The sequence below is a fragment of the Strix uralensis genome, chromosome 4, assembly GCF_047716275.1.
Source record: "Strix uralensis isolate ZFMK-TIS-50842 chromosome 4, bStrUra1, whole genome shotgun sequence".
NCBI lineage: Eukaryota > Metazoa > Chordata > Aves > Strigiformes > Strigidae > Strix > Strix uralensis.
In genome coordinates, this window is record NC_133975.1 from 116,278,560 (window position 1) to 116,300,189 (window position 21,630).

General features: G+C 35.3%; 1 protein-coding gene across 4 annotated transcripts in view; it reads left to right on the forward strand.

Annotated features, from left to right (window-relative positions):
- The window catches only part of PPP4R4 (protein phosphatase 4 regulatory subunit 4), a 71,948-nt gene that overhangs the window by 17,298 nt on the left and 33,020 nt on the right, over positions 1-21,630 (forward strand). For 2 of the 4 annotated variants that reach the window (XM_074868678.1, XM_074868679.1), the window contains exons 3-7: positions 7,597-7,699; positions 15,770-15,917; positions 16,609-16,682; positions 18,827-18,933; positions 20,759-20,866. In XM_074868678.1, coding sequence (XP_074724779.1) covers positions 7,597-7,699; positions 15,770-15,917; positions 16,609-16,682; positions 18,827-18,933; positions 20,759-20,866 — 540 coding nt within the window. Of the gene's footprint in view, positions 1-7,596; positions 7,700-14,039; positions 14,102-15,769; positions 15,918-16,608; positions 16,683-18,826; positions 18,934-20,758; positions 20,867-21,630 lie in introns of those variants that run through there. The other 2 variants (XM_074868680.1, XM_074868681.1) reach the window with 2 other exon arrangements.

Below are 21,630 nucleotides of genomic sequence, written 5' to 3' on the forward strand. Positions count from 1 at the left end.
CAGCACTTATGTTCTATAAAATCTCCCTTATAACATATAGTTTTAAGACCATGTTAATATTTGTACAGCTTATGCTTCTCAGTCTTTGTTCAGCTAAGGCTCTTAAAGTTATTTTAATGAAATGATCCTTTGATGGGACTGGGTCAGTTTACAATATACTTATTACAAGATATGTCAGATATTTGGATACTCCTGGTATATAATTTATGTTTACAGAAGTATACTTAAATTGTAAGTATACATAACATGAAATAAAGGGAAAGTTACTGCTTTACACTGGTATTAAGAAAGGATTGTACTTTTACAGAAAATACCAGACTGTATTTTATCAAAGGAGTATTCATCTTGAAAGAAAACGGAAATTAGTCTTAAAATCACTCATCAATATTTGTGATTTCAAGACATTTTTCTACTTCCTGGAATTTTTTCCTGTTTTTGTTATGAAAAACCTGAAATTATACAATCAAAGACAAAATCAAAAAATAAAACTTGAAAAAGTGTTAGTTTTTACTTAGTAAGAGTAGTATATAGAAAGCAGTTTAATAAATTTAAAGTCTGTGTCTACCTGTCTGCATAGAAAAGATTGCTATATAAAAATCTTCACAGTAAAAGAAGATTCTCTAAGGAAGTCTTGTGGACCAAGCACTTTTATGTTATTGACGGAAATACTTAACTGGATTTCTAGTTTGCCTTGGCAACCAGTCTATTGTACAGGAGAAGAGAAATCCTGGAAGGAGAATTGATACTGAATCATTCTGAATAGGCTAAATCCTGTCAGATACTGAGCTTTTATACAAAGAGAAAATTAAGTTTAGGATTTATGAATCACAGTCACAGAATAGTTTAGGTGGTTGGGGATGTCTGGAGGTCATTCGGTTCAATGCCCTGCTCAAAGCAGGGCCATCTTCCAAGTCTAATTTAATTTGTTGTTAGATCAGGTTGTTCAAGACATTGTCCAGATGCGTTTTGAATGTCTCCAAGGATCCCCCAACCTCCAAGCACCCTTTTCCAATGTGTGACAGTGTTCTTTGTGAATGTCTTTTTCCTAATACCTAATAGTTATTGAATACTTTATTCATTTTTTATCATGTTATTCTAATCCCTCACTCATTGAAGTTGGTAAATTTTTACTTCAGCAAATGCAGATTTAGAACAACACAGAACATTTTGGAGTCTTGCACTGAAAATAATGTCACTTATGAGGTGTTAACACTGTAATCCCCTGCAGCCATCCCTCAGAACTTCTGGGTTTGTAAAATCAAGTTACACAAAGCACAGACTTCAGGGGTTGATTCAACAATGGCTATTTAGCAAATAATTTTTGTTGAACAGATAGTTAGCCACAGTGTTAAAGAAAAGTCAGTTTGTAAGCACAGTGCTTTAGTTGGAGCTTGGGTAAACACTGTACCTCAATTTTACTATGCTGTATTCAGCTCCTGTCATCGTGTTTTGCAGGCTAGTGCAAATGAAGGAGAGAGATATAAATCTATCTTGTCTTTTTGAAACTCCTTTGTGGTAATACTCTCTTGGGGAACATTCAGTGACTAATCTTTCTTCATGCTGTAGAAGGAGCTGTAGTCCTTCATTCCCTTTCTAGATACAAATGTTCCTAATTGAGTACCCAGGGTCCTTTTAAACTTTTTTGTTCTTATTTTGCATAATCTGTTTTTAAAAATGCTTTAAAATTTAAACTCGAGTTGAATATTTAAGCATCCATTTTAAGTAGCTAGTTATTTTAAGTATAAGAAATCTTATTGTCCACCCTGAGTTTGCTGAAAGTTTGCAAACCTGGAAACACCTATCCTGAATAGAATCACAGAATCATAGTATAGTTGTGGTGGGAAGAAACCTCTGGAGATCATCTAGTCCACCTCCCTGCTCAAAACAGTGTCAATTAGAGAAATATATTAAGGATCGTGTCCTGAGCTCAGGGTTTTGAATCCTAAGGATGGAGACTCTACCACCTGTCTGGGCAACTCATTCTAATATTTGAGCGTTCTGACATAGAAAGAATCTGCCTCTGTCTTCTTTACAGCCTTACATCAGATTTTATACCTATAAAATAAGGCCCCCAAGCCTTCGCGAAACTAAAAATCCTTGTTGTCTAAGCTTCTGCGCAAATTTTAGATGCTATAATCGTTTTAGTGGCCCTTCGATGGACTCGCTGCCATCTGTCTATGGGTTTCTTGTGCTGAATAGAGAATAATAATCACCTCCCTTTAGTTGTTGATGATGCTTTCCTAGTGCAGCCCAGAATGCTGTCAGCTGCCTTTGCCACAACAATGCATTGCTGACTCCTGGTCAACTTGGAGTCCACTGGGACCTCCAGGTCCTTCCCTGCCAATTTACTTTCCAGTTGGCTGGCCCCCAGCCTGTTCTGGTGCAGGGGGTTATTCTTGCACAGCTGCAGGACTTGCATTTCCTGCGGTTGAACTTTGTAAGATCCCTGTTGGTTTGTTTCTCCAGCTTGTTGAGGAAGCACAACCATCTGGTCTATCAACCCCTCCTCCTGGTTTTGTCATCTGCATACTAGCTGAGGGTGCACTCTGTCCCATCATCCAGGTCATTAATGAAACTGTTAAACAGTATTGCCCCTAGTGTAGATGCCTGAAGTAAACCACTCTTGGCTGAATTCCAGCTTGCTGCCTTTCCACTGATCACAACCATTTAAGCTCAATAGTTCAGCCAGTTTTCAGTCCACATCACTTTCCATTTGTCTAGCTTGTACGTCATCAGTTTATCTATGAGGATATTATGGGAGACAATGTCAAAAGCCTTGCTAAATTAAGTTAAACTACTTCCACCATCCAAGCCAGTCATGTCATAGAAGGCTGTCAAGTTGATTGTTCAGGCATGATTTCCTCCATACCAAACCTGACTACTCAACATCACTTTTTTGTCCTTTGTATGTTTGTAAATGGTTTCTAGGAGGATTTGCTTCAGTCTCAAGGCAGTCTCAAATATAATGTAGAGGGTAGAAAAACAAGTAAAACCAAATGTAGGGGCCAGAGGGAGAGGCTTAGTGCTACCCTTGCGCTTGAGAAGTACCAGCTCTTCAGTGAGCCTTGTAGTTAGACCAGCTCTGGTACCACAGGCTGGCAGCACGCAGCTGGTCTTGCAGAGGCAGTATGTATTAGGACAGAAGTGTTCAGGCATGAGAGCTTTCCCTCTGGTTGAGGATTCCCAGCATTGTAAAGTCACTGGGATCTTCTGTAGGATGAACTCAGAAGATGAGTCCTGAAGTTTTATATTTAAATGATATTATCTATGTGGATTTTGCTAGCATAAAAGCAGTTGAGCTAAATTGCTTCTAAGTATAGGGCTCTCTTGAATTCTTCTATAGTTAGCACTGTTAATAAAGGAATACCATCTTCATTGCATTGAGCTTACTGTGACTCTGAAGAAAAGATTTATCATTTATTTTAATATATTTATTAGTACAAAAATGTCTAAATCTGAGCATTTATCAATAATTCACTGTAATCCTGAGGTCTTTAAGATTTAAAGAAAATCTATGGTGCGGCTCCTTTAGAAATAGGAGAAAAATCTTCTGCAGTTGGAAAATTACAGGCTGTGTAGGTGTTGAAATGCCTCCTGCTTCACATTCTTAATTGGCAGCAAGCCAGATACTAAGCATTTCTGGTTTAAAGGGAAATGCTCCCCTTTTCTTTATGTTTCTGATGCATAAAGGTTGCATTTTGGTTTAATTTTTTAGCAGTTAGGATTTCTTCCATCTTGATACAAAATGAATAAAACTTTCAATTAAATAGCTTCTCCAAGTTACCTTGATCTTCTGCATTATTGCTGGATAATACAAAGGCATGCATATTTTCCTTGCAAGTTGTATCATAAGACGTTGTGGGACTCATCCACTCTGTGACCCTTTTCTACTCTGGAAGCCATAGATTTCTCAGTTCTGCTTTAAAGCTTTGTTGGAATAAGTATGTGATACCCAGAGAAATCTTCCATAAACATAAAAGGCTTTAATATTCATGGCTTTAAATTAGATAATAAAATGGTTTTGAATAATGCAAAAATATTGCAAGCTGTAAATAGATCAGTTATTAATCATTAATTTAAGTTGATTTTCAGTAGTTGACAGAATACTGTCCTTTCACTGAGTTTAGATGTTACTGGGAGACTTGTTTTTATTGAGAGAGCTCATACATGTTTACCAAATAAGATTTCAGGGATGCTAATATTAAAATTGGTTTAAAAATCTGTACTCTCATCCATTCTTGCTGGTTTTGAATGGCATTAAAAAGGGCTTTGGTATAGCTTTGCTCTGTCAAAACTTGCCAACATTCTTGTGTTTACAGACAACAGTTAAAAATATAGAGGGGTGTATATGGTAACTGGCCAGAAAATTGGTTCCTAATACTTTTTAAGACAGTCACATCAGCTTAATTTTACATCAGTAGTAGTCTTAACAGAGAATTAAAAAAATACAATAATACTGATACATTTTCTCAGTTGGAATACACACTGTATTTTAAAAAACATGCAGTATTGGATTAGTATTTTCTGTATTCCTAAAGTAAGATATATACCAAGAGAAAAAGATAACCGATTTTCAAAACATACAGGAAATGGTGATTGTTTTTATGCTCTGTCAAGTCTCTTACTTTTAACCTTGAAATTATGTAACATTTGTCTTGTTTTCAGCCTGTTGAGGTTTTTTTAATCAATATTTTTGTTATTACACTCTGATACTGTGGATTTCAGTGGGGCTTTTTTACATCTGTGTTGAGCTCCATCCCCAGCTGTAATTTTGTTTGCTCTTTATTGTTGTAAATGTATAGGCACAATAAAGGTGACGTCTCCGCACTGGGAATGATTCCCAGAATTTGCTTAGCAGGTCAGAATGTTGCAGCCCTGATGACAGCAATGTGTGATAACCTCAGAACAGTGTTCATAGCTTTCTTCTCACTTGGTACTCATCATAGAATTTATGATAACTCTCCTATTTGGGTTCTTACCTTTCTAAAGTATAAGGTATACTGGTTCCTGGCATTTGTGGTATGTAGCACCCGTTTAGAACAGTTATTGCCATGACTAAGTTTGCGATGGGATACTTCTTGATTGCTCTGGAACTCAGGGAAGTAGGAATGTTTTATTTTGTTTCAGATTAGTTCTATGAGTTAGGTGCTATAATCACACAAGCATTTGTAAAGATGTTAATTCAAGTTCATATTGGACATTAGGGAAAGGCTTTTCACTGAGAGGGTGGTTGGTCACTGGAACAGGCTCCCCAGGGAAGTGGTCACGGCACCAAGCCTGTTGGAGTTCAAGGAGTGTCTGGACGATGCTCTTAGGCATATGATTTAGTTTTATGTAGTCCTGTGAGGAGCAGAGAGTTGGACTTGATGGTCCTTATGGGTCCTTTCCAACTTGGGATATTCTATGATTCTAATATATTACTATGTGAGAAATCAGTGGTACTACTTGCAATGGTGAAGCTAAGCATAAACATGAATGCCTGTAGGACTAAGGTTTGTAATGTGTTTCTGTGGGCAGGAGCCATCATTTACTTACAGTGCAGGTAACATGCAGGAGAGCTAGTCTTTGTGTCTGCCTTTACAGGCAGTAGAGGGAAACAGGCACTTCAGGGGCACTGTTCATCTCATCTGTTTAGGCTGAGATAAATTGCTTTTTACTGAGTCCTATTTCTCTCCATTGATTTTAAAGGAAAATTATCTTAAAAGAGGAAATGCACAATCTTAAGATTAGGTTAAATCCATCATATATGCTTGAGATGCATACTTTCAAATTACAAGTACTTCGTGTAATTCTGCACAAAAAATGAGACATATCTGCTGTAGCAAGATTTACTCTTTCTGGAAAGGGAAGGTTTTGTTGGGGCAGAGGCTTTCTCATGTTAAGACCGTTATACAGAGTGATAGTTTGTAGTTGGTGAGTTGGGTAATTACGCCCATCTGCAGAATGGAAACCTAACACAAAAGTCAGCTGGGGTGTGTGTGGATGACTCTCCACCTTGCAAAGAGGATTTGAATTTCTGAATTCCTGCCTTCCAGCCTGCAGAATGTACTGCCTTCTAAAATGGAGAATAATCTTTGTGAGGATAGTAAAGAATGCTTTATTTCTTAAATATACTGAAATTGCAGTTTGCTAAACATGATTAAGTTAATGTTGGTGATACCTAATTGTTGTTTGAATATTTTCACTGGGAAATTATAGTGTGCAAAGAAAAAAAAATCTTTCCAGTAGGATATTACAGTATCTCTGTGGGGGTATTTTAGTTTCTGTTGATTTTAACCAAAGCTTTTACTTTTCCTTCTTGCTTATTATACAAACATATCCTCATTTTTAAAAGCACATTTGTATACATTTAACAAAATGGATCTAAATTGGCCTGCCCGACTGTACCTATAATTTCATTTGCTCTGCTGAAAGACATGAATGTTGAGGATGATATAGAGCATTAATGGAATGTGTATTTTCAGCTCTAAATGCTGCAGAAAGGCTTTGCATCTTAACTGTGAATTCCCTAATATACTCCAGAAAAGAACTGGAAAGTGGTTCTGTAAAACTGCTGTCCTCTGACCAATTTGTGTACCTAGATCCCTTTCTGAGCTCTTATGCTTCACTAAGAAAACTTGGAAAGACGATGGGATGGGGAGAGGCATATGGAACTATTTATTATGAGTTTCTTTTAAAATTATGTGTATAATCATATTGTACATTTAATTGTAATGTCACACTAAGAAAAACGCTTGCATGTGTACAGTTGAGCTTTGCGTGCTTATTTAAAAATGAGCTGCTTAGCTGTTGGAATAAATCTGAATTTGCTTAGCAAAGTGGATTTTATGCATTTAAATAGAATAAAGGATGTGTTGATGTTTAGTTTTATTTTTAATTTTGGCATCCAGACCCTTTCTCTTTCTGATTCTGTTCTAGAAGTTTATCCACTTGGGTAGGTTTTGTTTTCATCTCATGCCTTTTCTTCATTCCTGTCTACTGTTTCCCTCCCATCCTGCCTTTTTTTTTTTTTTTTTTTTTTTCCCTTTTCAATTGTGGGATACCATTGAGAGACAGGATGAGGAGAAAGGTATAAGATCTGTAATCTAAGTTTTTGCATCCTTCTTTAATCATGTTTGTCAATACACACTTGATTATATATCTGTTTTTCCTGCATAAAGAAGGAATGGTAGACTTCTGTTAAAGTGTTGTACATTAAGTGCAGTTTTCATTTATATCTTCTGTTTGTCCCCTTCCTATGCTTAATCACTTGTACTGTTAACATATAAAAGCTCCCACAAAACTAGTGCCTTGATCATCCAGTGCAAAAAGATCTTTCAAACATCTTATATTTTTTTCCAAAGCTACACTAAAAATTAGAATATTCCATGTTAGAAATGATACATAACAGCTTTTATGGTTGATTTTTTTTAATGTTGTTTTCTACTACATATTATATAAAAAAAGTAATGCCTCTCTCAACTTACTGTATGAATAACCTGGGTAGTGTGTGGGTTTGTTGTTCGTTTTGTTGTTTTTTTTTTTTTTTTTAAATGAAAGCTGTGAGCTTGTAACCATCATAGACAGTAATGTATTGTATGTATATATCTTTGTAAGTTCTGGCCAGGATATCCAAGGAACAAGTGTGGTGGCAAATCTTCCAGTCCTCATGCGACAGAATCCTGCAGACACACTTCGTCGGGTTTTACCAAAAATCAGAGTAAGTTATGTGTCATGAGGTTTGAATGTATTTTATCTGCCAGTATAAGTATTTTAACAAAGGCAAAAAAAATCCTCTTTTACTGCAAACTCACTCTCCAGGAGAGGTATGTCCAGTAGATCTTCCACATTAATTCAGTGAATTTACAAAGTATTGCATGTATTACATTTTTTAAAAAAGGTTACACAGGAAAAAAAAGCAGAATTAATACTATTTACATATCCTAAAGATTTACCAGTGTTTTGACAGCTTTTTGAGAACTCTTTTTTTGAGGATCAGCCAGTCATAATGGTTCGTTTTGATATTCTGAATCTCCTTCCATCCAAACATTAAGATTTTCATGCTGCTATCCAGAAACGTATACTTTGCTTTTAGCTGTCTGAAGTTTCACGTGCTGCCCTCCGCATTTTTAGTAAGTCATTGTTAGCTGTGGTAGATGCATACTGGCCACGTAATGTTATACGGTAATTTTATATACAGATATGTTTGTATAAAGGATATTTGGGTTGTTTAACCTGGAAAACAGAAGGCTCCAGGGAGACCTTATTGCAGCCTTTCAATACTTAAAGGGGGCTTATAAGAAAGATGGGGAGGGACTTCTTAGTAGGGCCTATTGCAATAGGACAAGGGGTAATGGGTTTAAACTAAAAGGTTTAAACTAAAAGATTTAGACTAGATATAAGGAAGAAATTTTTTATGATGAGGGTGGTGAAACACTGGAACAGGTTGCCCAGAGAGGTGGCAGATGCCCCATCCTTGGAAGCATTCAGGGCCAGGTTGGACGGGGCTCTGAGCAGCCCAATCAAGTTGATGTCCCTGCTCATTGCAGGGGGGTTGGACTAGATGACCTTTAAAGGTCCCTTCCAACACAAACCATCCTATGATTTTAAGGAAGATAAATATCTCTGTATTTCCATTCTGCCCCAGGTATGACCCCTTGCCTAGAAGAAATGAAAAAGTTAATTTAAGGAGCATCTTCAGCCAAATAAAAACAAATTGCATCACAAACGCAAATGCAAAGAATAACTCTAGAGCTAAATAACTAATAACTCTATGTAAGGCTACAATAGGAATTAAGACTTTGATTATGTTAGCCTGACTGTTAGAGTGGTTTTCAGTGGTTTTCAGTGGTTTTAAAGGCTACCAGATGAGTGGAAAAATACATTGGGTTTTGGCTATCAAAATATCTGAAAGTTTATTTTGGTAACAGCAAATTTCTGAGGGTTTTTTTCATTAAATCAGTGTATTATGAGTCTTCTACTGATACTATTAACAGTTTTAATGTGATTAAAATAAAGTTTTGATGTAGAAGAGTCTCTGGCCTGGCCTCATGCAGTTGATCACTGATATAAACCTGGTTCTAGTTTATACAAATTGTCAGGTAAAGGAACATTGTGTTTGTTAGTAGCTGTTTGAATGTATATGCTCTCTATGGGAAAAGAAGTAAAAATCACTAGGGTTTCTTGTAGAAATTTTATTTCAGAGCATTAGTTGTGTTCATAACTTTATGGACAGACTCGATTTCCCCAAAAATTTTTAGACATACATTTGACATTTTCAGTAGTGTGATTCAGTCATGATTTTACTAGGATGCTGTAGAATTTAGAGTTTTTTTCCCCATATAATTTAAAATTCTCTTTTTAACACAATTTGGCAACAGAAATATTGTTTTCTTGTTGCAAACAACTAATGCTTAAGAAGAGTATTTAGATCACTAACTTCAGAAAGACAGAGTTTGACTAGTTACTGACTTAAGCTAAATATGAATTTAATGATCTAAAATACCTTGAACTGGAAGTTTGAGTTATGTTAAGAATCTTCTCGGCTATGTTATCCTCTCTATGTCAAGCACTTTAGGGATGAGAAGAAAAAGTCTTCTGTAGTAGCTACTGTGAGTTTTCTTCCTATATCTGTATCAGATTCTCACTTCCAGGTGTAAGAAAGTATATAATTATATTAGTAACAAACGTGAGATGGCTGAGTCACATGCTTATGTTATGCAGTTTTCTATCTACCGAGGAGATGATTACTGAATAGCAAAGTGGGCCCATGCCAGAATGATACTTGTTTGTTTCAGTAAATTCTCATTTATAGTTCATTGTTTTCTTTGCTGAAGTTTTGGAGAAATTGTTTCTTTTCTTGAAAAGCTGTGTGGATATGTATCTCTCAGCTTTTTTTTTTTTTTCTTTTAAGGCAACCACCATAACATTCTATTAATAAAAGAATTCCAGAAAAAAATGAAAAATTACTTGGGATATTTCTTACTGCATGTGAATTTGGTTTTAAAGTGAATCCTACCTCTGTGTCCTAATCTTAAGAGGCTGCTCAAGGGACAATTCAGTATTTATGAAAAAATAATTTAATGAGTTACATTCTGTTCATTTGTTATGAATTGATTGACTGAAAGGTGAGGAACAAATATGTATGTAGTCCTCAACATGATTACTTAGCAAATATTCTTCTGTAGGATATTTAAATGCAAGCCCTACTGCAGAAGAGTCTTAGGTTCCATGTGGTAGATGTACTCAGTAATATTCCATGCACCAGTATATGCTGGGGGCCACCCAACTGAAAAGCAGTTTTGCAGAAGAGGACAAGGGGGTCCTGGTGGACACCAAGTTGAACATGATCCAGCAGTGTGCCCCTGTGGCAAAGCATCTGGGGCTGCATTAGACAAAACATTGCCAGAAGTTCAAAGATGATGATCCTTCCCCTCTACTCCACTTTCTGTTCTACTAAACTTGGAGCATTGTGTCCAGTTCTGGACTTCCCAGTACAAGAGAGACATGGACATAATGAAGAGAGTACAATGAAGGGCCATGAAGAGGATTAAGGGACTGGAACATCACTCCTATGAGGAAAGCCTGAGAGGGCTGAGACTGTTCAGCCTGGAGAAGAGAAGGCTTGGAGAGGATCTTATCAATGTATATAAATACCTGAAGGGAGGATGCAAAGAGAACAGTGCTAGGCTCTTTTCAGTGGTACCCAGTGACAGGGCAAGAGGCAGTGGGCATGAACTGAAATACAGGAGGTTCCCTCTGAGTATCAGGAAGCATTTTTTCACTGTGAGGGTGACTGGGCACTGTCACCCAGAGAGGTGGTTGTCTCCCTCCTTGGAGATACTCAAAAGGTGTCTGGACATGTACTGACTCTAGGTGGCCCTACTTGAGCAGGGGGATTGGACAAAATGATCTCCAGAGGACCCTTCCAGCCTCAGCCATTATGTGATTCTGTGAATATCAGATATCACCTTTAAACTTCATATATTATCTCCTGAAACTTCTGCGAGCCCAGGAGACTCCTATTCTTAAGAGGAGCTGTTCCAACTTTTGCTGATTATTTAAATTCAGCAAATGGCCAAGAAATAGCTGTCCTCAGAACTGAGGAGTAGTACAGACTGACAGATTGTTTAGAAAACATTAAAGTACTTCTTGTTATCATGTTCTGTGCTATAAGATGCAGATCAATAGGCATTTTGTTTAAATATATATGTGTATTTAAAAAAATGCTTTCAGAAAAAGAATGACTTGAAGTTACAAAGTAATTGAAAACCCTTTAGCTTACACCAAGTTACTACTAGATGTTATTCTGACATTCATAATGCATTCTTTCCTAAACCAACCTACGGGCTTCAAGAAAAGTTTTTTTAAATTTTGTTTAACATACTGCATCCATTTTTTTCTCTGGTGTTTCTGCTTTGAGAGCAGAGTTCTTCCTGAAATGAAGGAGTAATAAGAAACTCTGGGGGTTTTTTACCCTTATTTGTCAGGGTGTGGAGAAGTGGTAGTCTTTGCTTCTCTGTCTTTAATAAAAAGTATAATATAGGAGTACAGTTTTTGATTCTAGTCTTAGGTTTTTTATATAGGGATGGAGAAAACATTTGAAGGGTGATCATTAGCATGATCAGAGCCTAGGGCCTGGAAGACACTTATATGGTGGAGTTTGAGCACAGTGTGTTTAGATCAGGTGGTACTTAATTACTTTGTAACAGTATCTTCCTGCATAATAGTAAAGGACATTCAACTGAAAACAGCATATGAAGAAAGAAGAGTTAGGAATTGAAGACAGAAATATTAGAAATGAAGCAGACAATTAATAATAAATCAATTTCTGAGCAAATAACAGAGGAAAGTAGTGTGTTTTTCATCTTACAGTGTCATTTAAATTCAAACTAAATGCCTTCCTAGATGATAAATTAAATGAAACCTGAGTTAATGGGCTCAAGCAGAGGTAAAAGAGTGAAATAGAATGAGGTCAGTCTAAATCTAAGTGGTCCTTTCATGTTTAAGATTTATAAATTGAGAGTTTATGGAATGTATGAGTTACATTTCTTTCTGTGGCAATACTCTTATAAAGCAGGTTCTTCAGTGGTGCTCTGTTAGCTAATATTTATTTAATCTCTAATAGAACTGTTCTGTTGTATCCATATTCACTGCACTTTCAACTGCAAAACAGTATTTGGCATCATTAACCACTTGACCTTTTTTTTTTTTCTTGTCCTTGTTTGTATTGGAGGAATAGTCCTGAACATTAAATGGAAACTGTTAGAGTCTGTAAAGGCATAATTGAACTCAACTGCAATCAGAGTCTTGCAAATGTAGTCTAGCATTGCAGGGAAATAAACTGACTTAAATTACTGCACTTGGTTTCACTTCTGTAGATTGTGAAAAATAATATGTGAATTCAAATTTGCACATGAACAATGAGTTGTATAGTAGTTTCAGGGTGCTATTTATCTGAAAGTATTGTCACCATATAACTGGGTAGGGAAATCAGTATACTTATTTAGCATAGTTGCAGAAACCCAAAGTAAAAATAAATACTGTTTAAATTAGAGCTGAGGAAAAACAGATAGAGGAAGAAATAAATGTAAGGAGTGTTCTGGCTGGATATATTACAAATTTTTATTTCACTTGTGAAAAATTGATAAACCTGGTTACTTTTATAAATAAATATTGAAATAGATATATGCAAATTGCTTATTCCTTAAAACCTAATTAAATTAAAAGTATGTCAAAGACCCTTTATATATTTAACATAAGTGTTTTAGGTCTGATATGAGCAAAATCAAACATACAATACGTCAATAAATATGCCAGATCTAAGTAATGATTAAATTGGGTATCAGTATTTTGGTTATGCTAATAAAATAAATACGTTGTATATCATTTAGATGTTAGCATAGGAATGAGATTATTAAATATTTTTAAAAATTCTACTGTTAAAATGAAGTGGCATCCTTGTATGGGTTCTTTTGCGTAGAGATCCCCACTCTCTGGATTTCTGCATGCACCTCCTCCTGAACCTTGGAAGTCATTGAAATGCATATTTAGGGAAAGCTTAGACATTCTTCTCAGCATTTCTTGTTGTGCACCAAATGGCTCCTTTCAAATTGTGTTAGTATTTTCCCTGTTTTCCATCCTTGGGCACTGCCACTGAAAGCAGTGGAGGGAGATTGCAGACATCTATCTGATTGACTAATAAGAGATTTTTCCAAATGCTGTGATTGCAGAAAACTATGGCTACTCTCATTGAAGTGTATACATCAAGCCTTATTTGGTGCTGTCTGATTAGTTCCAAACTCATTTTCAGTTACCTGTTTTCCTAATATATCAGTCTCCCCTTGAAAGCTTTTCTTTTTCCCTAGTTGATTTTATAGTTTAACAAGAGTGGAGTGATTTTCATGCTGTCTTATATACCTAACATTGATTTTAAGGTCTATCCTCATTGTATCTTTGAGGTTCTGTAATCTCCATTACTTCTGTGTCTTTTTTAGTCCTTAACGAAGATTTCTGTCATATCAACAGAGTTGCTAAAACTATTGTCTATGTTTCTGCTTGCAGCATTCTTTCAAGAAAACTCTGTTGCTGCAGGACATAAATTAGTACATTAAACTACAGGTGCATTTTCTGTTTTCTAATTAGTGGAATAAACCAGGCTTTCTAAATTCTGCAAGTTTTGATGCCTGAGTTTAACTTGTAGGCATTAGGATACTTCAGGGACATGCTAATACTGTTAAATTCTGTTAAATATGCTTGGCTGAATAAGACAGACAGGAAAAGCTTTTTTCCTCCAGAGTGAGAATCTGTGGAGGATCCATGTCTATACATGGATAAAAATACATTACTTTCAAAATAAATACATTTATATTAAGTAAATTCAAGTCATTCAACTTGAGTTCAGTGCAACTGGAAAGAAGAGACCCATACATTTTCATATGTGGAACTGTAGAGTTCTGAGTGCAACAATCGATGCAGGCAGGTGTGTAAGCAATCTAGAAATTTACATTTCAATGTCTCCCGAGGTCCATGAGGAGACACATCCAGAGAATGTGTTCTCACACATGATTATCCAGAGTTGTGTGGATCTGTGGAGGAGACTATTTGGAAACTTTATTTGATGGTAAGTAACTCTGTTTGCATTGTGTACAAAGAGAATACATACGTAAAATTGAATTCAGCTCCATTATGTTCTGGTCTGCAGTGGGGTCTTAGCATCTATAGAGTGTAGATAGTTCTTTTGATTATTTTGGGTATGTAAACCGAAATCCCAGAACAGTGTGCACAGGTATTCTGATCCCAGAAACATTCAAATTACAAAATTGTTAGGTGTCCTTATTCTTGGCTGTTGCTGTTGTAATAACAATGGAGGAACAAGGACAGAGATAGGCTGTGGAGATAACAAGAGGGCAGTTTCCATGGCTATTGAATGCAAATATTTTATCACACTTTGATTTGTAAGATGCGCAGTGCTGTTTCTTTTTTTCATTTGGGAGAGCAGGGGCACAGAGAATGCTTTCACAAATATACACGGCTGTAAACTGAGGCAGCTGTTCAGAGATAAGTAATGGTTCTCTTTGAAATCAGATAAACTAAAAACTATAGATTTGCATGCACAAACTGGTTGACATTTGTGTAATGAAAACTTCTTGGTGCTTTACTTTGAAGTAAACAAAGTTTACTAAATTTCTCAGATGTTCTCTGCAAACTGTATTTTCTCAGCAAAATTCCTCTGCTATATAATACTTAGGTGCGTAATGAATATCTTCTTAAACTGATCTAGCACGTTTTAAAAAAAATATTAAAATATCAGCTTATCATTGATTTTTGATATGTGATCTGAGAAAACACTGTTCATCTCAAGCACTTTAAAAAACCAAACAAAACCACACATATAAAGTGTTTAGGAAGTGTTTAGGCTTTAAACTCTTACTGAGTTTGGAGTCACTTGTAAAATGAGTGTAATGCTTTAGTAGTAGAATAATGCACTTTATTTTCTCATGAGATAGAGATACATTTAGAAAAGTAAGCAAATGGAATGTTCACCTAACTGATAGATATGTACATACTTACAATGAATGCTATGTCATAGATTGCATCCTGCAAGCTCTTTGGCATGTGCATAAGTCTGAAATTTAAATTGCCTTTTTGTTTCATTCAGAAAATTTAGTAATATTTTATTCTGGTATTATCTTTGTTTAACTTTTGAATTGGTGCTTTTAAAGATGGCCTAATTATTTATATTCTTATATGTTAAAGCTAAGTACTAATAAATGCTGAGTTACCTAGATAAATATTCTAGTACATCTTGCTTTATTCTTGAGAATATATATATACACACACACACTTACGTATACATTTTCATTTGTGTTCCATGTCAGTTGGCAAGGGATGAAATTTAAATTGCCTTCTGCTATTTCAGTATCTCTCACTGGATGAATGAAATATTTCTTTTTAATTCATGTGCATAAATTGCAGAAGTGTAATTGTTGGCTGGTCTGTTTTTACCTCTCATTTTGCAAACTAGAAAAATCTACACGTATGCTTTAATGAAACAAAGTCACAAAAAATATTGTCAGTAACTTTATTTTTCTTAAAAGGTTCATGCTATAACATAAGAGATTTTAATATCTCCAAGTAATTGCTGTTAAGAGAAAATAATTTTACAGCCAATTTTGTAGTTTACCCAGGATGTTGTATTTTCACTCTTAAAAGTGAATATAAAAATGTGAGTCTTCTTTCAGTACATTTCTGCCTCATACTATAACTGATATAATTTGTAATTGTACAGGAGGTGCTGCATATTGCAGGAGTGGAAATGCAGTTAACAGCTGCTGTTTCATTTTTGACTGTTCTGCAAGAGGAGTCGGTGTCCATTCATACATACTCCCACTCCTTCCTACACATCATTCTCCAGAACCTGGAACACAGAGATGCAGGTCAGGGCTGAACAACTATACAGATGACTGATTGCTTCTATATGTTTTGTTTCCTTAGTGACCGTACAATACTGCCTAAAGCAGTGAGTGCAATCACTGTAACTTTGTATCTAGACTTGCGTGAATGAAAAGATTTTTGCATGCTGACTACTTACATACTGATATTTAAATGTAATTCTGACTGAAGCAAACAAAACGACTTTGTCTGAAGGACTAAATCCTGGAGTTGTTACTGAGTTCGAGCTTCTACTGAAGTATCAGAATTTTGTAGCTGAGAAAATGTAGGGAGGGTGGTTGACATTTCTTCTGTGATGATTAGTTTTTCTTATACTTTGACGCTATATTTATGATACAAAGAAGAAAAAAAAAAGGCCTCCTCTAAAACTAGAAAGTTTCAGTCAGCATAAGAAAAGTATATACTTCTAAATGAGGGAAATTATCTTTTCAAAACAAACAGGATCATTATTGTATTTGTACAGCAATTGAAAAGGTAAAAGAAATGGGGACAGAATTTGCTTCTCACCTATCCTACTTCTTAGTTTGAAGTCTTGAATGTTAATTTTGTGGATTTTAGATACAGAGGTCCTTGAAGAGGTGTGTGTAAGAAGTGAGAACCAATTTTGTAAAACTAGTGTGTGTTTTGTTATACTTGTATGTACAACATAACACATAACCCATTTCTTTCTAACAGGTGTCAGCAATGCATGGCTAGAAACCCTTCTTGCTGTAATAGAGGCTTTACCAAAAGAGACTATCAGACATGAGGTAATAATATTCCCCCACTTATGCTAACAAGTTAGTAATATTTTATAAGATTGTATTTCCCTGCAAGGCTCATTTACGTTAGTAAGATTTGTGGCAGTTCTATGCCTGTGAAAACAGTAATGCTTGTGGAACATAATGTAAGAGAGGACTGTGCTAAGAGGTGAAGCAGGAAGGTCACCTTAAAAAATTTTAGTGTTCTTCAGCAAATAAAGACTATTTACTGTAACACTTTCACTGCACTTAGTATTCTTAGTAACATACTCTCATGTTTTGGTTTATAGGATAGTATCTCATTCTGTGTCTTCATGAAGAAACTACATTTTGTTTGCTATTGGACTCAAATTCTGATTTCTGCTAAATGGCACTGAATGCTAGAGATCCAGTTCATTGTGTATTTCAGTTGTTCTTGATGTACCAAAACAGTGCCTTGCAAACACTTAATTTTTCACTGTGTAGCTCAAGAAACAGGAAGGAAATCTATCACTAAGTCATAATGTCACTTCCCTTTACTCAGCTAATTTATTCAGTTTTAAGTATTCATATTTCATTGTTAAGTTTAAAAGCTTTGCAACGGGCATATTTTACTGTGTTTATAATTTAAAACAATATGTAAATTTAAATATATGATTGTTTATTATAAAAATACTTACTAAAATTAGTGGGTAATTGAAACCCAGCACTGTTTAAAAAAATAAACTTCTAAACGGTGAAAGGTTAGGTCGTAAAAAAAAAAAAAAAGGAAAAATTATTCTAGTCACTTCCAATTTCTAACTGTAATGTAATTTTAAAGAGGCCATTTAAACAAGATGGAGTTTCTCGCCTGATTTGTCTCTAGGAATACATTTTTAAGTTTCCACAAAAATTTGCTTTGAGAAGAAAACAGTGCATGATAAAGCAGTGTTGATTCAGCAGCTATACAGAAACCTGAATCGGAAAAGGATCCTTTTGTTACTTCAAGGATCTTTATATCAGAAAACTTGAAATATTTTAGTTAATTTTTTTGTAAGTAAAAATCATAGGACAATCATAGATTCCAAGGACATAAGGAAAGGTGTGTGTCTCAAACCAAAGGTCAGTCTAACCCACTATCCTGTCTCTGGCAGTGGCCACTTCATGGGAGAGACTGTGTCTAGGTCAGTAAGTGGAGTTGGGATTAATAGTCCTGGTGCATTTGCTGTCATAGTTCAAAGACCATAAAAGTAATATACCGATTGTAGGTAACTAATGATATGGTTCTTTATGCAGTGTTATAGTTAGAAGCATACCTTAATGTACTAATTCTAGTCTGGGTGATCTGTTTTTCCTTAGGGTGGTAAGAGGAGAAGAAAAATGCTTTTCGAATATTGTTGGACTTTCCTGCCCTGTATATTTTCCTTGTTGTGGAGCTCTTCAAAAGAGCTTGAGTGAGGAACTGTGGCAGACTACAGGAGAAACCTCTCTGTAATGTTCCTCCTGGCCTGGCACCTGGATTTCTGCGATTATTTCTGGGCAAAAAATAATACATCTAAATATGGTGTTCTGCAGGCCTTTCTTAGTTTGTTTCTGGCACTGTAGAGGTGACCCAGCAAATGACAGCAGAGCTCCAATAAAGATGCAGATTTTCTCCATCTGTATGGAAATGAAACCTCTTCCCTTCAGATCCCCAAAGTATGCATAATCGAGAGGGATCGTTGCCTCAAAACATTACGTCAAAAGAGGTGTTTCCTGGGAAAACTTATGAGAAGGAGTCTCAGAAAGGCTTCCTTTTTCTTTCTCTGTATATTTCTTTTTTCTTGTGCAGGAACATATTTAACAACTTTTGTGAAAATTACCAGCTAATAGCTATAAATATTCATACACTACTTAGTCTCAAAATAAAGACACAAGTAGACAGATGTAAAACAGTGGCTGTGATGTGAATCATAAACTGCTATTTGGGCCAAGATATGGGCTTAATATGCTATAATTAGCACTGAATATTAAATGCGGGTTTCCAGTAGACTATTAATGTACATAGGCATCATTATTGTTAGTACTGATTAATTCCATGAAAGTGGTAGATGACATTTGGGGTATGTTTTTCAAGATTTTTTTTTTTAAGAGGAGGAATATGTTATTTACTGCTTAAATTTATTCCATTCATATTTCTTTTTTCTTTCATATAGATCCTGAATCCACTTGTTTCCAAAGCACAGCTTTCTCAAACACTTCAGTCCCGCTTAGTTAGTTGTAAAATCATGGGAAAATTAGCTAACAAATTTGAAGCTCATATGTAAGTAGACTGTACATATATTTTCATTTCATAGTATATACCAGTATTTCTTTGTCTGCCCCAAAATGCAAGAATTCAGCATAACAGAAAAGATGAACAACAGGACCGTATGACAAGACATTTAGGAATAAATTTCTTTAAATTATTATTTTTTTCTTCCAATAAAAAAGAACTAGAAGCAACCAAAAGGAACCTATCTACAACTTTATTTGCTATGTAGACTACACTTGTTGGACATGCAAAAGTTAATTTGCACGTTTTTTTGAGAAAGTTTGAGGATTTTTTGAGATTGTTACCAAAGCCTTCAAATCTTTATCTTCAAAATTTGTAGAATTCTGGCAGAAGCACAATTGCTTTTATTTATTTGATGTTACAGTCTCATGAAAATGAAGTGACTTTCCAGATGACTTGTAATCTTATGAGAGATTATAATAGTACTAGCCATAATAAATTCAGATAATCATACCTTCTTTTGTTGGGTTTCTTTAGTATGATTCCTTGCTTTTCAGAAGTAGGAAATCCCTGATTTCAGTGAACAGATATTAGCACCATTTCTGTACAGAAGCTACACGTTAAGATGATGGCTGAGAATTTTCTGGGACATAGTGGTAGAGGGCTTTGAGTGCAGTTCAGAGGGCTGAAAAGAGACCTGGATCCGCTGGTTTAGAATGTGACAGGCTGAGTAAGATTCATGACACACCCTCATTCTCCTTGCTTGAGGGGTCTTAGTATAGGCTTAGGAGATGTGTCTGGCCTCAGGAGCAGGCAATATATAAGCATATCTTCATATTCTTCTTCAGAATGGCACCATTTTACTCATAAAATTTATACTATAATTAAAATTTCACATGACTCCCAGGTTATTTTATAGATTATTGAAAATGTCCTAACCGTGGAATAGAACATTAGTTTTTCAACCCTCTGTTCCAACAGCTAGTTAAAACCGAGTCTTTTTTGGAAGTAGTCACTACTTCAGCGTATTCTAAAATGCCAAACTCTCAAGACTTTGTACAATTTTTGAAACTTGAGGCCAAATTTTTCTGTAAGAAGTAAATCAATTTTCACTGGAATGAGTGGAGGCTGTGCAAGCTGGCTTGAAAATTTGCTTGTCTGTGTCTTCATATTATTTCTCTTGAGTTTTGCAACAACATAAGGATTTGGATAGAGATATTTTATGAATACTTATGACAGCATCTTGGGCAGTGAAAGGAAACACAATGGCTGATTCTGCCAAGTTGTGGTATGTGTTTTTACTTAAATATAATTCAAAATAGTTATTTTCTATCTGCCATTGATTTAACATGAATACTTGGGTCTACTTGCATAAAGGCATTGCAGTACTGAAGCTTTTAATCTTAAAGTCTTTTTCTACTTTCCAAATACCACTTTGTCAATACATGCATACCAAAGATGAGGTATTAGAGACTGTTAATTGGGATTTGCACTTCCGTTTATGTAATTCTTTGTATTCTCACAGTGGCTGTTCGAAATTGCGCTGAAGATGGTTATTAAATGAGGACAGCATCTCTAAGCCTACGAACTATTTTTATAGTTCAGAAAAAAGATAGATGAAATATGAGCAAATTATAATGACTGTAAATAATCCTTTTGCTCTTTCTATGTAGCACATATTTGCATCTGATATACAGTATTCTTTTATAATTGCAAATTCTCAAAAAAATCATTTACCATGTGTGATAAATTAGTTTAATAAAAAATTGCCATTAGAAGTAATATATTGGTAAAATTTGAGTGGATCCACTACAGAATGTATTTTGTATATTGTTGTTCTGTATATATTAATAAAGAATGTTCACATTTTTAGTATTAAAAGAGAGATTCTTCCATTGGTAAAATCACTGTGCCAGGATGTGGAATATGAAGTTAGAACTTGCATGTGTCGGCAACTGGAACATATAGCTCAAGGAATAGGGTGAGTACAATTTGCATAACTGCTTCTAAATGCAAAATCTTTCTCTAAAATATCTAATGGTAACCTAAAAACTCATTTTAAGATTTCTGACTTAATTCATGCATACTCAGTAATGAATTTGGAGTGTACAGATGTGTTCTTAGGCATTGGCTGTTGGCAGTTGGCTCTTTTCCGTTTTCAGATTTTTTCTTTCTCTCTGATAGTAAAATTGCTGAACCATACAAACAACAGGTTTTTTTGTAAATAATTAGTTCATCTATAGCTTCTTGAAATCATGTCAATTATCCATTGATGTCGTTAGGTTTATTTAAAAATGGAAGAGGATTATGGCAAGTATTAGCAGTTTCTAATAATTACTGTGCATTTTTTTGCAAAAGGATGCTAAATGTGTTTTGTAAGCAAATTTCAGTTCAGTATCATCTTTTACTCTAAGCTTGAAGACCTTCAATATTGCACATACAGGAATAGAAAAAGTCTAGAACTTTTATTTTCATAAATAGAACATGTCAACTACCCACACAGGATTGGTCTGTGAGTGAACAAATATTTTAAAATTCCAGGTCTGTCCACCTGTAACTGTGTCAGGAAGGAAAAAAAAGCAGTAACTTCTCTTACAGACTTGAAGTTATCAAGTAAGGTTCCCTACCCTGTGTTACACAGCGGGGATAGATTAGATTTTAGGAGTCCCTCTGGCTTTTAATATTCTGAATTTATGAGAAAATTCAAGAATCAGGCTGAAACTGAAATGTAATTTGAAAGATACA